Below are 21,193 nucleotides of genomic sequence, written 5' to 3'. Positions count from 1 at the left end.
TATACACACCTCCCCGCCCACCCATTGCACATTCTATTTCAGTTCCCACACAATCACATTTTCCATATCAGAGGCAGGACCACATGTGAAAGCAGTTGTGAAGTATCTCTGCTTTATAGGGGTCTTTGGATTGTGTGGTAGTCAAGCAGAGGCTAGCATGGTGAATAGTTGTTAAGGCTGTGTGCCAAGTGAATTGATATATTTATAAGAAGCATAAAAGTAGACTGAGTGCCAAGCAAATAAGAAGATAAGAAAGAATAAGAGCATATAAATAATTTCATGTTTGTCATTGGCGACTGATTGTCAAAACTAGTGGTCAAAATCAAATGGTGTTATTGTTAGAAGTTTAGATGGAAGACTATGAGATAAGCAAAGCAGAAGAACGAGTATGTGCTTGCACTCAATTGTGGTAATGAACAATTTTCTGTACAATAAGTTGTTTTTGGCCTAACTGTGACATGTGAAGAGTTATTTTCTCCAAATGACCAAACCAGGGAATGAGCCAATAACTGAAGGTTTGGCAGGCCAATACATTTGCTGAGCATTCTATATTTTAGGAGCTCGTTCCCCTCTGCAATTCCATATGATCACAGACTGTCATCCATAAAAATGAATTCAGGGCTGAGTACACTCCTGAAAACATGTACACAGAGAAGGAATACAATTTCACAATAATGTTGATGTTTGAGTGTACCATCTTCAAAGGTTTGGAGGTCGATAAACACACGCAACATTGTGCTTCCCTATATCGTAACACCTGGACCATCAAAATGATCATGTTTTACAATGTTCCTGGGTTTATTACGTACCCCCGTACAGCAAGAGATGGGAACATGTCTTGCACCTATGAACATTATCATTTTGGTGGTTTTGGTGTTATAGTGTGGGAAGGAATAATGTTTCATGTGCTCACTGACCCGCAAATTTCTGAACTCAGTATACTCTCTGGTCAGTGTTACTGTGACACTACACTCCTCTCCCACACGTCTAACCACATCGCACAGTGCAGACAGAGGAGCTCTTGGAATAAAAGTATATTCAGGAAAGACTGGTCTGCCCACCACCCAGTTTGAATCCCACCGAGCATGTGTGGGATGTGTTCCCAAGATGCATTTCATCACATACACATGCATCAATGACCGCCCAGCAGTTATCATCTGTGCTGGTGGGGGAATGGAACAACCTACTAAAGGAGCTCCAAGAACTCCTAACCAGCCTTGTGGTGAGCATGGGAGAAGGTTGCAGAGAATTTATTGCCATCCGTGTTGATCACATGCCCTATTAATAACCATATCCCACCTTTTTAATGTTCATGGGACCATCTTAAATCGTGGTGACTTCAGTTTAATTAGAATCTCTTGAATAAAGAAGTTATTTCCATTCATCTCATTGCATATTTCTTTCATTTACCTTCTATACTACACTGTAGCAGTTCTTTCTATGTACTGTCTAAGTTTCATCAGACTGTTACTTGGCAGTTACATATCATGCAAAAGTTATTTTCATCCTCAAGTTTCATGCACCACTGTTATATGCCTGATAGGATAGTAAGGATGTGAACTACAAGCTTATATCTTGACCAAAGTCTAATGTAGCTTATTTTTCAGATGAGCAGGGGCCGTATTGTGTATAATGTGTGACTGGTCAGCAAAGAGAACATGTCTATGGCTTCCTGTAACCTATGGATTAACTTTCAAGCCAAAGAAGTGAACGCAACAACTCAAAGTTTTTGGAGTAAATTGTCTATTGTTATTTGCTGTAGCATAAAATTATTTAAATATTCATTCTCTGAAATTGAACCTTGTTTTAAATTAATAAATGTGTTTAATAGAGGTTGCCAGCCCAAACATGGAAGCAAGTAATAGTACCAGAATGGAGGCATTTGGCAATTTGAATTTAGACACAAGAACTTGTTCAACAAATTATTTAACCCCTAGCAAGCATAACTGTGAAAAAATTAGACCATGTCATGTGATTTCATGGCAGAGGTGGTAAATACACACATCAAAAAAAAGTTATGCATCCCCTCAGTTCCGAGAGTTCCAGAACCTGTACAGAAAATTGGGATAGAGATAACATAAACATCATTTCCGCCCTTTTTATTGCTCATGAAAACCACACATTGCATGATGTACCACCATACAGTGAGACCTTCAGAGGTGGTAGTCCAGATTGCTGTACACACCGGTACCTCTAATACCCAGTAGCATGTCCTCTCGCATTGGTGCATGTCTGTATTTGTCATGGTATACTATCCACAAGTTCATCATGGCACTGTTGGTCCAAATTGTCCCACTTCTAAATGGTGATTTGGCATAGGCCCCTCAGAGTGGTTGGTGGGTCACGTGGTCCATAAACAGCCCTATTCAGTCTATCCCAGGCATGTTCGATAGGGTTCATGTCTGGAGAACATGCTGGCCACTCAAGTTAAGGGATGTAGTTATCCTGAAGGAAGTCATTCACATGATGTGCATGATGGGGGCATGAATTGTCATCCATGAAGATGAATGTCTCGCCAACATGCTGCCAATATGGTTGCACTATCAGTCAGAGGATGGCATTCGCATATCGTACAGCCATTACGGTGCCTTCCATGACCACCAGTGGCACACATCGTCCCCAAATAATGCCACCCCAAAACATCAGGGAACTTCACCCTTGCTACACTCACAGGACAGTGTGCCTAAGGCCTTCAGCCTGATCGGGTTGCCTCCAAACTCATCTGCGATGATTGTCTGGTTGAAGGCACATCGACACTCATCAGTGAAGAGAACGCGATGCCAATCCTGAGTGGTCCATTCGTCATTCAGCCCATCTGTACTGCAGTGCATGGTGTCGTGGTTGCAAAGATGGACCTCATCATGGATGTCAGGAGTGAAGTTGTGTGTCATGCAGCCTTTTGTGCACAGTTTGAACTATAACATGATGTCCTGTAGCTGCACAAAAAGCATTATTCAACAAGGTGGCATTGCTGTCAGGGTTCCTCCGAGCCATAATCCATAGGTAGGGGTCATCCACTGCAGTAGCAGCCCTTGGGCAGCCTGAGAAGGTGTGTCACTGACAGTTCCTATCTCTCTATATCTCCTCTATGTCCGAACACTCTGAGACGTCTGGACACTTCCCTTGTTGAGAGCCCTTCCTGGCACAAAGTAACAATGCGGATGTGATTGAACCGTGGTATTGACCGTCTAGGCATGGTTCAACCCCCTCTATCTAATAGGCACTGCTCATGCATGGTTGTTTACATTTTTGGGCAAGTTTAGTGACATCTCTGAACAGTCAATGGGACTGTATCTATGATAAAACATCCGCAGCCAACATCTATCTTCAAGAGTTGTGGGAACCAGGATGATGCAAAACTTTTTTTGATTTGTGTATGTACATATTAAATGACCTACAAGGCCAAACACACATGACAGGACAGGTGGAACATGACCTGTTATGGATTTGGGTGATTAAAACCTGAGGGACCATATCAGATTGGGTCTTAGAAGCTCTTGGATAAGAGCATGAGATTGAGTTGTGATACATGATTTGTATGAATATGGCAATACTCAGAGCACTCCAGGGATTAGTATACTCTTGGTATTGTCATGAGCAGAACTGGGAGGAAATAGTTGCTAGTTATGTCAACAGAATACAAAAGAGTGCATGGGCAATGTTGCAATTTTCCTGCTATATACAGATACAGAGGCAATACAGCACATACTTGATGGGTTATGACCAAAAGATAGGTAGAGGGCAGTTTCCTGTAAAATACCAGAGACATTTAAACAACTGAAAAATCAGTATTGAATAATGATAATATTATGAAAAGTATATATTCCTGCTCACCTTATAGCGGAGATGTTGAGTTGCAGATAGGCAAAACAAAATGACTGTCAGGCAAGTAAGCTTTCAGCCAAACAGACCTTCTTCCAAACTAGACAGCATAACACACACACACTCATGCCAATACAGCTCACACTCACATCACCAGAGGCCAGACTGGATTGGAGACTGGCCTTGATAGCCAGAGACAGACTGGACTGGAGACTGGACTTGGCAGCCAGAGACAGTGGTCATGTGTGTGCGAGCTGAGTTTGCATGAGTGTGTGTGTGGGTGTATGTTGTATAATTAAAAAGAAGGCCTTTTTGGCTGAAAGCTTACTTGTTTGACAGTTTTTTCATTGCATCTATCTGCAACTCAATATCTCTGCTACATGGTGAGTAACTAACTATCCTTTTTATAATAAAGATGTTTAAAGAATTAAATAACTTCAAGCAGCACATACAGGGGATAATATATATGAATAATAGATAAGGAAAGAATGGAGAAGGCTGCTATCAGAACCTAATTAGATGTTTTGCATTTGAACAGGTCAGCCACATGCTTCAAGATTGCAAACACATGATGTTATGTTAATGTCTTGAGCTCAATAAGGAACAGGACCATACCTAACATTGCTGGGGTTGCAGGAAGGAAGGTCATTTTAGATGAAGGATGTTACATGTCGAGATCAAGGCAGACTACCATTTGTATATTGTCCGATAAATGATGAGCTATTATGTGCCTTATTGGATTCTGGAAGTGCAGTGACCACCTCGGATGAGTAATGGTCTGAAAAGCACGAAACACATTGCACATGGCCACCATTGTAAAAGTAACTGGAATATTATACAGCTGCCAAAAATAAGAATATGGTGGTTATAGGAGAGGTTCTTGTAAAGATGAGGTTGGGCCCATGTACTAAAGAAATTAAAATTAGAATAATAGCAGGCACACAGTATATTAGAATCAGTTCTCTTTTTTTCCACTGAAGTAAGGCTCATTTTGGATTGGGCTGGTAATAATTTTCAATTCAAATTTAAGCCAGAGACTAAGATTCCAGTTGTCAGTATAAGGAAGAGTACATCAAAGCTACTGACAACCAATGTAAGAACCTCTTGTCCCAGGTAAGTAGTCCACACAATCATCATTGATCTCTTTGGTTATTTTGATGGACTGGTTAAAGAGAAAATTAATGCCACCTGGCAGGAGTTTCCCGATGTATTAAACATTGAGCTAGGAATAACCTCATTGGTAGAATAAGATGGACATCCAAAGCAGACTAGCAATGACAAAAATGGCATATCTGGCCAAGAGAAGCCAACTATTAGCAAACATTGGCCTTAGTTTGAGGAAGAAAATTCTGAGGATGTACACTTGGAGCACAGCATTGTATAGTAGTGAAACATGGAATGTGGGAAAACCAGAACAGAAGAGACTCAAAACATTTGAGATGTGGTGCTACAGAAGAATGTTGAAAGTTAGGTGAACTGATAAGGTAAGGAATGAGGAGATTCTCCACAGAATCGGTGAGGGAAGGAAAATATGGAAAACACAGACAAGAAGAAGGGACAGGATGGCAGGGCATCTGTTAAGAGATCAGGGCATAACTTCCTTGGTATTAGAGGGGTTATTGAGGACAAAAATTGTAGAGAAAGACAGATGCTGGGATACATCCAGTGAAGCAATGGAGAACATAGGTTGCTTGGGCTACTCTGAGATGAAAAGGTTGGCACAGGAGAGGAATTCTTGGCAGGCCACCTCAAACCAGTCAGGAGATAATGGTGAAAAGTGCCCAAGCCTAACTGTGAGAGCAGATCTGTGGTTTATTACAAGTATTTAACTAAAAGGATTATAGGACAATCAGCCTCCTTGCCTGATTTACATTCGAGTCTTGGATGGTTCAGTGAACTATAGCTTTTACTACCCTAGATCTTAACCAAGTTTACAATCAAATACTGCTAGCAGAGAAATCTAAGCCCCTTACAGCCTGTTCCAGTGATTGGAATATTTGGCTTATCAACTGGAGCAGCTATACTCTCTCAGTTGTTGGACCAAATATTTTCTGATATTACTTTTCTTACGTCTACTGTTATTTACATGATTTAGTCATTCATAGTAAGACTTCAGAAGGACACATTCAAAATTTATGCAAAGTTTTTAACCATCTTCACAAATCTCCATCTTCAAATGGAGTTAGCATGTCCTACTACGCAGTTCTTGGGGTTGCTGAAGACCTGGAGAGGGTACAATCCATTCTGGACTTATTGCCTCACAAAAATAGTAAAGGTATAATTCATGGGGATGGTTAACTTCTTTAGGAAATTTATTCCAAGATTCACCCCATAACTGGTAACATTAATTGATACTATGTAAGAAAGGCCAGAAGTTTGAGTGGGGTGAATCGCAGAATGCAGCTTTTACAGCTTTGAAACAAGTGTTATGTACTGCTCCAGTGAAAACATTGCCAGATTTTAATAAACAATTTATTCTCCAGCATCAGCGTTGGGAATCAAAGCAGTTTTACTGCAAGAAAGAGAGGAGAGAAGAAACCCTATAGCTTACACATCACAAGCCCTGAATGAACTGGAAAAAGGTTTATGAAGCTGAAGCTTTTGCAGTGCTATTCAGTCCAGAAAAATTTAAATATTATCTTGAATATTTGCATTTCTGTCTAGAAACCAATAATCAAGCGATGAGGAGACTTCACAAAATGGGACACATTGCAAGATCAGCAGTTAGAATACCAGCTTTCATTCAAGAAAATGAGAACATTGCGATAGACACACTTAGTAGCATGTTTCGACAAGAAGTGGGAGCAGAAGAGCAGCACCCATGATCCATCCATTTGATACCTACTACCTGATTCCCCACAGTTATTTAAAGCTATTAGAGAATACCAAGATAATGACACTGACATTTATGTCATTAAATAAATCTTGAAAAAAAAAAGCTGAGGCAGTGAAGCTCTATTCTTTTAAGTATGATGTTTCACGTTGTAGTGAAATTGTGGTCCTTCAAGAATTAGTACCACATACATTCATATATTTCCATGAGCCACAGAGCAGGCAGGGAGGAGGGGGCGGAGGGGTGGCAACATTTATGTGTCTTTAAAACTAAAAATAAAATCAGGGAACGCTATATTGTGCAGTATAGACACAGATATTAAGAACTGAACTGCAGTTTGAAAAATTTGTGCTGAGGGCAGACCTCTGCAGAAATCAAAAGTGGAGTTTGTGGCACCTAAACCAGAAGAAAATCGTTTGATGAAATGTATATTGGTTTTGTGGGATCTTTTCCTTGATCAAAAAATGGTAATTGTTACATTTTAGTTTGTGTTGATTGTATTTCACATATCACCTGGTGTTATCATGTAAGTGTGGACATGTCAAATGCCATAATTCACATGTTAAAAACTATGTTTGTTGTATGTGGCCCTGTGAAGGCTTTGATCACACATGATTACAGGGCTGGATTTAGAACATTATTCCACGTAAACAACATATTAGTGTGACAAAAAGTATATTTCCTTCATTTCTAACTAATTTGCCTTTTTCTTCTCTTTCAGTGGACAATTAAAAGTAGAAGTCCAGATGTAGAGAATATAAAGATGAAGATCAATTTATTGTTGACACTCAGTATACTATAACCCACCTCCACGGCCAATGTCGCTAACACACGCTGGTGCAGTGGCACTTGACCCAGAGGTAAGCCGGTTTGAATTCTGATCATGGAATAAATTTTCACTGCCAATACTTGGCTATTAAGAGAAGGAGAGGTAGTGGTGTGAAGTTCTTGACCACCAGATTTTGCGCCAGTATCCTGATTTAAATACCAAACCTCTCCACAGAGTCTCATGAAGTCGGAGCATGTGACAGTGTTGATAGCGATCCATCCATCAGATGGGGACTTAAGCTTGATAGCTGCCTTGGTGCTATTTACGAGGAGTAGGCTATGTGCCATCACTTGGTTTCACCCTCTCCTTTCTATCATCATCATCATCATCACTCTCTCTCTCTCTCTCTCTCTCTCTCTCTCTCTCTCTCTCTCTCTCTCTCACACACACACACACACACACACACACACACACACACACACATAATGGAGCATGCTACTATAGTTGTGAAGAAGATGTAGTAATGGTTACTATCAATACATAGAGTTGGGATGTTGCACAGCTGAATTATTTGTAGACTAATGTCTTGTATCAAATTATCTTGCTTAATAGTTTATCTCATTATATCTTTTGTTTATGAAAATATTGCTATGTTTACATTGAGAGCAATGAATTTCACACACAGGGTGGATCTATTTGGTTCATGCATGTGTGTGTGTGTGTGTGTGTGTGTAATGTTTTTCAAAGTATTATGTGATCAATGTGTTGTATATGACCTCATCATAATAAGGAATGATTGTAAGGTGCATTAGTATATTGTGCTAGCTACATAGCTTTTTTTAAAATCTATTTGCTATATTTGAAAAAGGATTTAATTGGGAATGTAAGGTATTTTTGTTTTATAGGAATCTTTGTCTTGTGTGGTAGTCGATTGGAGGCTAGCATGGCAAGTGATTGTTAAGGCTGTGTGGCATGTGAAATGATATATTTACAGCAGCATAAAAGTTGTCTGAGTGCCAGGCAGATAAGAAGAAAGACTAAGGGTGTATAAATAATTTCATGTTTGTAGCTGGTGAGCAATTGTCAAGACTAGCAGTCAAAATTAGATGGTGTTATTGTTAGGAGATAAGATGGATATCTGTGATTTAAGCACTGTAGAAGGAAGACTATGTGCTTGTATTCATTTGTGCTAAAGAACAAGTTCCTGTACAATAAATAGTTTTTGGTCTAACTGTGGCATGTCCAGAGCTATTTTCTCCATATGAACTAAATAGTGAGCAACTCGGTGATTGAATGGTTGGTCTTTACTCCCCCACACCAATACCCTTCACAGTCGAGTCACATACCAGCTGTGCTATAACTTTTTCACAGTCTTTTACGTGAGCATGACTACCACCCAAATGAATGACTACAACCAAAGTGCGGCCAAGAGCAGAGCTGACCATGCAGTGACACAACACGCCACAGTCCTCCTTGTTCTGATGTCTGCTAGCCCTTGTCCCACACTCACCTTCATCCCTGTCCCCATGCACTCCCACTTAACTAATTCTAAACTCACTCTCCTCTCCACAGTCTATCTCTTCCTCTGTTCTAGCTCTCCCTCCCAATCTGCTCCTCCTCTACACTGTGTGACATATGCAGCTGCCCATGCCTGCCCAAATGAGCTCACCAGTGCAAAACTCCAGTCCTGTTCCACTGCTGTCTCTCCTTCTCAACCCTCAGCCAGTCTTTCCTTCTTTCCTCCATCCCTCCATTGCATCCTCCCCCTATTCTCCCCCCTCCCATCTCCCCCCCCCCCCCATGTCCCTGTCTCCTTTATTCTCTTAACCCCTCAACCTTACTCCTTCCATTATAAAGTTAATGTTTTACATGCTTTGGCATAAAGATACTGTTACGTAGGAAAAGCTTATAAACAGCATGATTAGTTCACGTGGAGGTATACAACAGTATGTTTGTGTAGGTATTTGTTGTTAGCATTATCTCAGTGACTAAACCTGGACTGTTTTCTTACTCTTGTGCTCAAGACTATCTTAGTAATGAAATATTACTTCCGCTGCCATTAATCAATTGCTCTCCCGTGTACCACGCTGGCCAGAATAATCCATCATCTTACAAGCACTGTATGTGTTCAACAACAGACCCAGACCCAGACCCCAGATTGGCCAACAAGAGACACTGCTAAAATATAATAGTCACATTCCAAGTGAAGCTTGCCAAGTAACAGAACAGGATGTCATATAATGAAGAGTGTGATGTATGCCATATTGTAGTAACCAATACTAACTCTGAATGTACATGCAAACTTTCATAACTTAGTAAGTACACACTGCAATTGCATTAGTTGGTTTCATTAATGATACTGAGGTACCTGGTATCTAAATAATAACAAAATATAGTAAAATTATGATGAAATGTAGTTTCTATTTGACAACATGTATAAAAAATTTGTACACAGAAATGTGATTGCAATTATGTTTTAGATACGTGTAAAGATCCAGATTTTATGTCATTATCAAAATCAAACTTGTATTTAAAAATGTTATAAACATTTCTAAATCATGGATTTCTGGCAACGCTGAGTTAATAATGGGACAACAATTTTTGTAAACCAGTCTGATGTAGAAAACAGCTAAATTGCAGGATTAAGTGTTTTTTATTTATTTGATTAATTGTTCTGGGTTACCTGAACCCATTTTCAATTCATCTTGTGAGACCAAAAGTTAAAATTACAGTTTATCCAATAAACAAACAAACAAACAAAATAGTATATTCTGTAATAGCATGCAAACCATGTTAAGAATGTACATATCAAAGCCAAGTTTTTCTATGAACATTGGCAGGACAAACATACAACTGATAGTCTACTTCCTACACTGCCTCAAGGAAACCTCAAGTAGGGGTGATATATCAGGATGCAGGGAATTCCTTTATTGCATTTCCAATCTTCAAACAAAAAATAATTTTAAAAAAAGTACAAATCAGTTACCAGATTTCAACTCTTTAAAACTTTCAAAAAAGAGCAACAAACTTAAAAGCACTTTTTTTCCGAAAACAGCACGACATTTAAAAGCAATGGACAGTAAACAACTGCACTGGCACTTGTGTTGCATACAGACAAAAGTCATGTGGTACAGCTATACATAACATTGTTCATTGTGAACCATAATTAGTGTGGAATGAAACCTAATAGTATGACATTGAAAAGAACATTACCATCTTTTGAATTTTTTCCTATTTGTAAAACACTTAACCAGAAGCAAACTAACAGAATATATACCTATAAAACCCTTTTTAAAAACACTTCATAGGTAAAAGTTGTAATTTCAACCTTCTGCCTTGATGATCTGAAAATGGTTTTAGGTAACACAAAACTAATCATAAATTAAATAAAAGAACTGAATTTTGCAACTTTGCCATTTTGCTACATGAGACTGATTTTGGGAATGATAATTGTAATTTGGGAATGATAATTGTAACATTTTTTACGTCATCTTTGTAGTGCAAATAAAAAGTCATTAAGCACATTTTAGTTTCAGCTGCATCATCTAGCAGATTTGATTAACCAAAACAAATTGATCCTGGCATTACAGAGAGACTAAGACTTCCTTACAGGTGGAGATAACTGGAGCAAAGAGGTATACATCCATACTACTCATACGATTATCAAGAAACAGTAAGATAAGTATCTATTTCCAGAATGAAATTTTCACTCTGCAGCGGAGTGTGCGCTGATATGAAACTTCCTGGTGGATTAAAACTGTGTGCCGGACTGAGACTTGAACTCGGGACCTTTGCCTTTGCAGGAGAGCTTCTGCAAAGTTTGAAAGGAAGGAGACGAGGTACTGGTGGAATTAAAGCTGTGAGGACGGGTCGTGAGTCGTGCTTGGGTAGCTCAGTTGGTAGAGCAGTTGCCCGTGAAAGGCAAAGGTCCTGAGTTCAAGTCTCGGTCCGGCACACAGTTTTAATCTGCCAGGAAGTTAAGTATCTATTCTTGGTAGCCGCAAAAGACGGATACATTTTAACCTTAAGATAAAAAATGTTGACCAGAAGATAAAAAATATAAAGTATGCAGTAGAAATTAATTTTATGCAGTCTCTTTGCAAGCTAACAATGTGATTTAATTCATGAGAACTGAAAAATTTCATCTGTGATGTAAACTGTACCACAATCATTCCATAAACGTCTACCTCACCCAATCATACATTTTTTAACAAAACAAATAAACTAATACCTGAATATTATGACTGGATTTTATGTGTTGGTTGATCTTGTATCCTACAAATCTTTATATGCAGTATATCAAAGTTCTCAGTGCAGTTTCACAATCCATAAAGAAAATAAAAGTTGCAGACAGTATTCTGCACAACCTCAAACACAACAGAAGATATAATTAAAATCATATGGAACAAATGTAAAGCACAAACATTGGCAGATACACAATAGTATCATCAAAAACATTCTCATACCACTAAACAGCACTGTTGCCTAGCAAACTAAGTAATTACCTGGTTCCTCACTATATCCTCAAGTTCCAAAGCAGTTTCCATATTTTTTGGGTATGGCATGCCATGAGTGATTATGGTTGATTCCAATGCAACAACTGGTAGGTCTTTCTCAAAAGCATGCAAGACCTCTGAAGAAATATCTGCTGCACTTAATTTACTAATAAATTTTTTGGAATATAGAAATCTTGAATTTAGCTTCAAAAGTGTACCAAGAACCTGATACATTGCAGCTATATGGTAAAAGTATCCCTGAAAAGAATGAAAAACTGTTTCATGAGACATGTTTCATTGTAATTACTGTCATTTAAATCAAAACAATTCTTATATGGAATAAAGTTTCTTTATTAGGCTTTCATTTACAAGTACACATCATGTATTTTTACCATCCATGACGAGAGGAATGACTAGGACAAGGTTGAGAGTGAGAACAAATTACAAAACACAACTGAAGTTTCTTGCTTTTGTGTCACCATGACTCTGCCAAGACAATGAACTGCCCTGTAACAATCAGCAGAACAGTATCATAGAGAGGGAAGTAGTCATCAGCATAAAGTCCAGACACCACTACACAAGAACTGGTATACAGAATGCAAGAGCACTCATCCAGATCACTGACAGAGCAGATGTCAGCCAGCACCTCGGAAAGGCAAAGTTGAGAAATCTTACAATTCTGCTAGGGCTTTGGAGGAGTTGACCAATCAAGAAAACCAAAGCAAATTAAGTCATTGCTGTCCAGTGGTGATGCCCTGCCACTCCAGCCTGCTATGAGTTCTGAGGTGAGAATGCTGCTGTTGGAGGGATACTAACAAACAGGCTCACATGCATACCCTGCTCCCCGTTGGATCTTCTCTCTCTCTTCTATCAACCCTATCTCGTACGGATCCCACACTGCTGAGCAGTATTCAAGCAGTGGGCGAACAAGTGTACTGTAACCTACTACCTTTGTTTTCGGATTGCATTTCCTTAGGATTCTTCCAATGAATCTCAGTCTGGCATCTGCTTTACCGACGATCAACTATATATGATCATTCCATTTTAAATCACTCCTAATGAGTACTCCCAGATAATTTGTGGAATTAACTGCTTCCAGTTGCTGACCTGCTATTTTGTAGCTAAATGATAAGGGATCTATCTTTCTATGTATTCGCAGCACATTACACTTGTCTACATTGAGATTCAATTGCCATTCCCTGCACCATGCGTCAATTCGCTGCAGATCCTCCTGCATTTCAGTACAATTTTCCATTGTTACAACCTCTCGATACACCACAGCATCATCTGCAAAAAGCCTCAGTGAACTTCCGATGTCATCCACCAGGTCATTTATGTATATTGTGAATAGCAACGGTCCTATGACACTCCCCTGCGGTACACCTGAAATCACTCTTACTTCGGAAGACTTCTCTCCATTGAGAATGACATGCTGCGTTCTGTTATCTAGCAACTCCTCAATCCAATCACACAATTGGTCTGATAGTCCATATGCTCTTACTTTGTTCATTAAACGACTGTGGGGAACTGTATCGAACGCCTTGCGGAAGTCAAGAAACATGGCATCTACCTGTGAACCCGTGTCTATGGCCCTCTGAGTCTCGTGGACGAATAGCGTGAGCTGGGTTTCACACGATCGTCTTTTTCGAAACCCATGCTGATTCCTACAGAGTAGATTTCTAGTCTCCAGAAAAGTCATTATACTCGAACATAATAGGTGTTCCAAAATTCTACAACTGATCGACGTTAGAGATATAGGTCTATAGTTCTGCACATCTGTTCGACGTCCCTTCTTGAAAACGGGGATGACCTGTGCCCTTTTCCAATCCTTTGGAATGCTACCCTCTTCTAGAGACCTACGGTACACCGCTGCAAGAAGGGGGGCAAGTTCCTTCGCATACTCTGTGTAAAATCGAACTGGTATCCTATCAGGTCCAGCGGCCTTTCCTCTTTTGAGCGATTTTAATTGTTTCTCTATCCCTCTGTTGTCTATTTCAATATCTACCATTTTGTCATCTGTGCGACAATCTAAAGAAGGAACTACAGTGCAGTCTTCCTCTGTGAAACAGCTTTGGATAAAGACATTTAGTATTTCGGCCTTTAGTCTGTCATCCTCTGTTTCAGTACCATTTTGGTCACAGAGTGTCTGGACGTTTTGTTTTGATCCACCTACCGCTTTGACATAAGACCAAAATTTCTTAGGATTTTCTGCCAAGTCAGTACATAGAACTTTACTTTCGAATTCATTGAACGCCTCTCACATAGCCCTCCTCATACTACATTTCGCTTCGCGTAATTTTTATTTGTCTGCAAGGCTTTGGCTATGTTTATGTTTGCTGTGAAGTTCCCTTTGCTTCTGCAGCAGTTTTCTAACTCGGTTGTTGTACCACGGTGGCTCTTTTCCATCTCTTATGATCTTGCTTGGCACATACTCTTCTAACGCATATTGTACGATGGTTTTGAACTTTGTCCACAGATCCTCAACACTATCTGTACTTGAGACAAAACTTTTGTGTTGAGCCGTCAGGTACACTGTAATCTGCTTTTTGTCACTTTTGCTAAACAGAAAAATCTTCTTACCTTTTTCAATATTTCTATTTACGGCTGAAATCATCGATGCCGATAGATACTTTGATGTTAGATAACAAATGTATGCAACAAAAGATAGAGGAAGTAGAGAAAACAAAAGCTACATCCAGTGTAGTCACAACGTTACTGGATTCTACAGCTGCTATCTTATTACACATTTTTCAGGCAAGGCAAGAAAGAATGTGCCAGCATTCATAGAAAATGAGGAGGCTGCCACATGTATTGGCAGCTGGAGAGATGAAGTACAGTTACAGATGATCAAGTTACACTTGGCAAATGAAGTGAAAATGTATCTAATGTACCATGAGGGGTTGAATAAAGCATATACATTTGAGCAACTTCAGAACAGGCTTACTCAGAGCTATTGCAAGCAGAACAGCATCTGAGAGCAGCTCAATACAGTATGAATGGAATGAATTGCTGGAGTCATTTCTGGACAGGGTTAGGAAACTAAATGTGCAATCTTATGAGTTAACCAGAAGTGATGATGCAAACAAAGTTATAGAGCAGGAAGCTGAACACAGGGCACTAGATGTTTTTTGAGGATATGTTGATGTGGGTACGGATGGAAAACCCAAAGGATTTGGCAGCCGTCATCAGGGTAGCTAGACAGTTAGAGGAAGCAGATATAGCAAAGAGAGTGCAGGACAAGTGTAGTGTTTTTTCTATGGATGTAAAAGATACAGCTGTGTCACCAGCAACAATGGTGTGGTTGAGGAGGGGTTGGACATGGCCCATGGAACTGTAGGAATAGGAAACAGGGTGGAAGAGGACAAGACAGAGGGTTGTCAGATACTAATAAGGACTCCAAAAGCACTAGTGTTCCCATTAAAATTCAGAGCAATAAAGAGACATTCAGAGGCAGAGTGTTCCTTATTTGGTCTAATAAGTGGGATGAAACATAAGTCTTTATTGGACACAGGGTCTCAGGTGTCAGTGACGAGTTTAGGCCTCGTGGGTATGAGGAGACTGAATTTTCCATGTTATAGGTTATACAGAGTACAGGGCAATTATATGCAATCACTAGGTTGAATGTTGCTCAGTTTTTGCACTGAAGTGAAGCATTTTTGGGAAAATATGGAAGTGTTTTCCCATATGGGTGAGGGTTACTGCACAATCCTGAGGTCAGATTTCTTAAATAAGCATCATGTAAAAACTGATATTTGGCAGCACACTGTCCAACTCAGTGGGATATTATTCCAGCTGGGGGAGATCACTGCAAATGATGCTAAAACAGGATTCTCCTGTCATGACGGTAGAACTAAATAATTGCATACAGAATCATTAAGCCTCAGTTTGCATGACAGATTGCCAAAAGGCACAGAGAGACTACTCTGAGTAAGTGTGGATACCAACTTACCAAGTAATATTTTGTGTATGGTACAGCCATTGGTAGACAGTGATGAATTGGATACTTCACATTGTTTTATATGTGGGAGCATAACATGCAGATAGAAAGTGAAGCAAAAAGATATGGTTCTGGTTAGCACAGGAAATTTTGAAGCTGTCAAAGTGGTCTTTATGGCAAAAGGTATATTAGCTGCCAGTTTGGACATTCTGAATGAGAACAATTTGGAGACATCAAGTGTGGATCTCTGTTCTAATCAAACTGTCTCTACATCTGTATTATGCAAGAAAGTACAGAATTTTAAGGGAAAAGATAGAGTAGCTATGGAGAAACTGTTGACAAAATTTGCAGATTTGTTCAGTCCTAGTGTATCTTTGGCAGCAACACCCATTACATAACACAGAATCCCAAAGAGGGATCAAATCTTCAGTTTATAAAGTACCTCATCATTTGCAACCAATAACAGAGTAGTTCATCAATTTACAGTTGAATTATGGTTTTACTAAAGAGAGTAGTAGTCACTGGGGAGCACTAACTGTCATTGTGTCTAAGAAATCATTGTACAGGACAAATAAACACAGGTTCTGTTGCAACTATCATTATTTAAATGCTTAAACAATTACAGATGCATATACTATATTGAATATCACAAAATACTAATATGGGACAATTCAAATGTTTTTCAGTGAAGGATCTAAAAACTGATTACCACCAGTTGGAAGTAATGCTGGAAGACCATCTCAAGACTGCATTTACCATACCTTTTGGGCTTATGTATGCACCAGTCACATTTTAACAATTGTTAGATTGGGTGTTGAGAAGGTTGAATCCTCATCAGCGTACAGTCTACACGCAATATTATTGTTTTCTTCCATTGATCTGAAGGAGCACAAACAGCTGCTGGAATAAATGTTTAAAAGGTTGCATGCAGTGCACTTGACATTAGGTATCAAACACTGTTAACTTCATATTGAAAGAAGTCATCTATCAAGGCCACGTGATTAGACAAAATGGCATAAACAACTACCTGATATTGATAAGTGGAGTGTGTGGTTTCCCACTACCACAAACTATGAAGCAGATACAGTCATTTTTAGGATTACTGAATGATTATAAGAAATTTGTTAAGGGATTTGCCTTCAAGAAATTAAAGGAGACACTAACAACTAAATAACAAAGAACAATTTATCTTGTCCTGCGATTCAAGCAACCAGGTAGTAAGACACATTTTCAGTTGGAAGTAAATGAAAAGAACACCTAGTAACGTATGCATCAAGATAGTTAAATCAAGTCAAGTGGAATTATGCAATCATGGAGAAATTAATTTTGAGTTTAATATATGTGTCGCTTATTTTCTGTGTTACCTGGCAGCCAATCCAAATGCAACCACATTTTGCTTATGCATGATGGACTACCATATAGTATGACAAAGTTCAGGCCATGCATCATGGTACTGGCAGAACTAACAGAAGAAGAATTAGAAGAGGTTCACGATCACATGTTGAAAGGACATGGTGAATGAAGAACAATGAATGATATTGGTGGGCAACTATACCATCTATTGCAAATTCAGAGACTAAGAACTCTCAGTCCCTTGTATCCACAGGCATATGGAAGGACTGAGCCTGTTTGCTGTGCTGGTGGTAAAACGTTAAGCTATTATGCATATAGTCCAGTAGAGCATGATAGTGTTGGGTCCTTGCTACATGAGGTAGATCACAATATAAAGAAGCCATTACCTTTTGAAGTTATTGAATATAATCATCATCATCATCATCATCATCATTTAAGACTGACTATGCCTTTCAGCGTTCAGTCTGGAGCATAGTCCCCTTATAAAATTCCTCCATGATCCCCTATTCAGTGCTAACATTGGTGCCTCTTCTGATGTTAAGCCTATTACTTCAAAATCATTCTTAACCAAATCCAGGTACCTTCTCCTTGGTCTAGCCCAACTCCTCCTACCCTCTACTGCTAAACCCATGAGTCTCTTGGGTAACCTTGCTTCTCCCATGCGTGTAACATGATCCCCACCATCTAAGCCTGTTCGCCCTGACTGCTACATCTATAGATTTCATTCCCAGTTTTTCTTTGATTTCCTCATTGTGGACACCCTCCTGCCATTGTTTCCATCTACTAGTAACTGCAATCATCCTAGTTACTTTCATATCCGTAACCTCAACCTTACTGATAAGGTAACCTGAATCCACCCAGCTTTCGCTCCCATACAACAAAGTTGGTCGAGAGATTGAACGGTGCACAGATAACTTAGTCTTGGTATTGACTTCCTTCTTGCAGAAGAGAGTAGATCATAGCTGAGTCCCCACTGCATTAGCTTTGCTACACCTTGCTTCCAGTTCTTTCACTATGTTGCCATCCTGTGAGAATATGCATCCTAAGTACTTGAAACCGTCCACCTGTTCTAACTTTGATCCTCCTATTTGGCACTCAATCCGTTTATACCTCTTTCCCACTGACATTACTTTCGTTTTGGAGATGCTAATCTTCATACCGTAGTCCTTACATTCCTGACCTACCTTTGAAATATTACTTTGCAAACTTTCAATCGAATCTGCCAACACAACTAAGTCATCCGCATATGCGAGACTGCTTATTTTGTGTTCACATATCTTAATCTCACCCAGCCAAACTATTGTTTTCAACATATGATCCATAAATAATATGAACAACAGTGGAGACAAGTTGCAGCCTTGTCTTACCCCTGAAACTACTCTGAACCATGAACTCAATTTAGCATCAACTGCTGCCTGACTATCTATGTAAAGACCTTTAATTGCTTGCAAAAGTTTGCCTCCTATTCCATAATCTCATAGTACAGACAATAACTTCCTCCTAGGAACCCGGTCATATGCCTGTTCTAGATCTATAAAGCATAGATACAATTCCCTGTTCCACTCGTAACACTTCTCCATTATTTGCCGTAAGCTAAAGATCTGGTTGTGACAACCTCTAAGAGGCCTAAACCCACACTGATTTTCATCCAATTGGTCCTCAACTAATACTCGCACTTTCCTTTCAACAATACCTGAGAAGATTTTACCTACAACACTGATTACAGAGATACCTCTGTAGTTGTTACAATCTTTTCTGTTTCCATGTTTAAAGATTGGTGCGATTACTGCTTCCATCCAGTCTGATGGAACCTGTCCCGGCTCCCACACCATTTCAGTTACCCTGTGTAGCCATTTAAGACCTGACATTCCACTGTATTTGATGAGTTCCGACTTAATTTCATCCACCCCAGCCACTTTATTGTACTGCAATCTATTGACCATTTTCTCCACTTCCTCAAACGTGATCCTATTTCCATCATCATTCCTATCCCATTGTACATCAAAATCTGAAACATTACTGATTGTATTTTCACCTATATTTAGCAACTCTTCAAAATATTCCCTCCATCTGCCCAAGGCATCAACAGGATTCACCAGCAGTTTTCCTCACCTGTCCGAATACTTGTCATTTCCTTCTTACCTCCCTTTCGAAGATTGCTAATTACACTCCAGAATGGTTTTCCAGCAGCTTGACCCAAAGTCTCCAACCTGTTTCCAAAGTCTTCCTAAGATTTCTTCTTGGATGCTGCAATTATCTGTTTGGCTTTGTTTCTTTCTTCAACACAACTTTCTCTGTCTGTCTGAGTCCTAGTATGTACCCATTTTTGATACGCCTCCTTTTTCCTTTTACAGGCTGCCTTGGCTGTGTCATCCCACCAAGCTGTTTGCTTCATCTCACCTTTACACACTACTGTTCCAAGACATTCTCTATCCACTTCTAGTACTGTGTCCCTGTACCTTGTCCATTCCTTTTCCAATGACTGTAATTGACTACATTCAACTAACTGGCACCTTTCTGAAATCACTGTTATGTACTTGTGCCTGATTTCCTTATCCTGAAGTTTCTCCAATCTTATCCTCCTACATAAGGACCTGACCTACCGCAACTTCGGCCTCACAATACCAATTTCACTGCAGATTAAATAGCGATCAGTGTCATCAAAGAATCCCCTGAATAAACGTGTGTCCCTCACAGCCTTCCTGAATTCCTGGTCTGTTATTATATAGTCAATGACAGATCTGGTTCCCCTGCCTTCCCAAGTATACCGGTGAATGTTCTTATGTTTAAAAAAGGAGTTTGTGATTACTAATCCCATACTGGCACAGAAATCCAAGAGTTGTTTCCCATTCCTGTTGGCCTCCATATCCTCTCCAAATTTACCCATAACCTTTTCATACCCTTCTGTTCGATTTCCAATCCTGGCATTAAAATCGCACATGAGCAGAACACTGTCCTTGTCCTTTACTCTAACAACTACATCACTGAGTGCGTCATAAAAATTATCCATCTTATCTTGATCTGTCCCATCACAACGTGAATATACTGACACAATCCTAATTTTCTTGCTAGACACTGTCAAACTTATCCACATCAGTCGTTCGTTTACATACTTTATTGCAACTACGCTGGGTTCCATTTCTTTCCTGATGTAAAGCACTACGCCCCATTGCGCTATTCCTGCTTTGACTCCTGACAGGTAGACCTTGTATTCTCCCACTTCCTCTTCTTTCTCACCCCTTACCCGAATGTCACTAACAGCTAAAATGTCCAACCCCATCTTACTTGCAGCCTCTGCCAGCTCTACCTTCTTCCCAGAGCAGCCCCCATTGATATTAATAGCTCCCCATCTCGTTACCATTCGTTTGCTGAGTCATATCTTAGGAGCCCCTGGTTTGTCAATTAAAGTACCAGGGAATCAGGTTGCTAGCCTTACTTGCCCTGGGTCCCATTGAGTTTTACCCCTAATGGTTGAGGGACTAATCGGTGGATTTGGTAGTCTTTGCCGTCTGAGCACAAAGGTGACCATGACACAGAATCTGTCCGAGATGCCCAGCCTTATTCCAAAGTAACTGGTATCCCAACTGTCAGGGCCACTTACTTGGCCACTCATACATTGCCCGTGGTTGAATATAAAATTGGAAAAAATGGAGAGTCAGTATAAAGTTTTGCAAAAACAATTAGAGAAGTGAGTGACAAGGACAAATATTAAAGCACTTGAGCAACAAGAGAAAATTGGAAGACATACTGTCAAGCTATCAGAACACAGGGTTGGCCAATGACTAAAGTTAGCAAGCCCTCAAAACACCAAAGAGAAAAACAAAGAAATTTCTTACACGTTTTGAGGGCTATACCAACTCACTGACGTGACACAACCTGTAAACCTAAAATTAGAACTGTCAATACTATGCATCATTGTCCATGTGGGACACATCAAAGCTTTTAAGGGTGATCTGGATGCTTCACCATAGGTACAAGTGCCA

The 21,193-nt window shown here is 39.7% G+C and overlaps 1 protein-coding gene across 1 annotated transcript in view; it reads right to left on the bottom strand.

Annotated features, from left to right (window-relative positions):
* LOC126455588 (pseudouridine-5'-phosphate glycosidase-like) overlaps positions 1-21,193 on the bottom strand; it is a 135,764-nt gene that overhangs the window by 75,943 nt on the left and 38,628 nt on the right. The window contains exon 2 of the mRNA XM_050091346.1: positions 11,930-12,178. Coding sequence (XP_049947303.1) covers positions 11,930-12,154 — 225 coding nt within the window. The 5' untranslated portion in view covers positions 12,155-12,178. The remainder of the gene's footprint in view (positions 1-11,929; positions 12,179-21,193) is intronic.

This window comes from Schistocerca serialis, chromosome 2 (genome assembly GCF_023864345.2).
Source record: "Schistocerca serialis cubense isolate TAMUIC-IGC-003099 chromosome 2, iqSchSeri2.2, whole genome shotgun sequence".
NCBI classification, from domain to species: Eukaryota; Metazoa; Arthropoda; class Insecta; order Orthoptera; family Acrididae; genus Schistocerca; species Schistocerca serialis.
The sequence above is the reverse complement of the archived record's forward strand: the minus strand, read 5'-3'. Positions and strand labels throughout refer to the sequence as shown.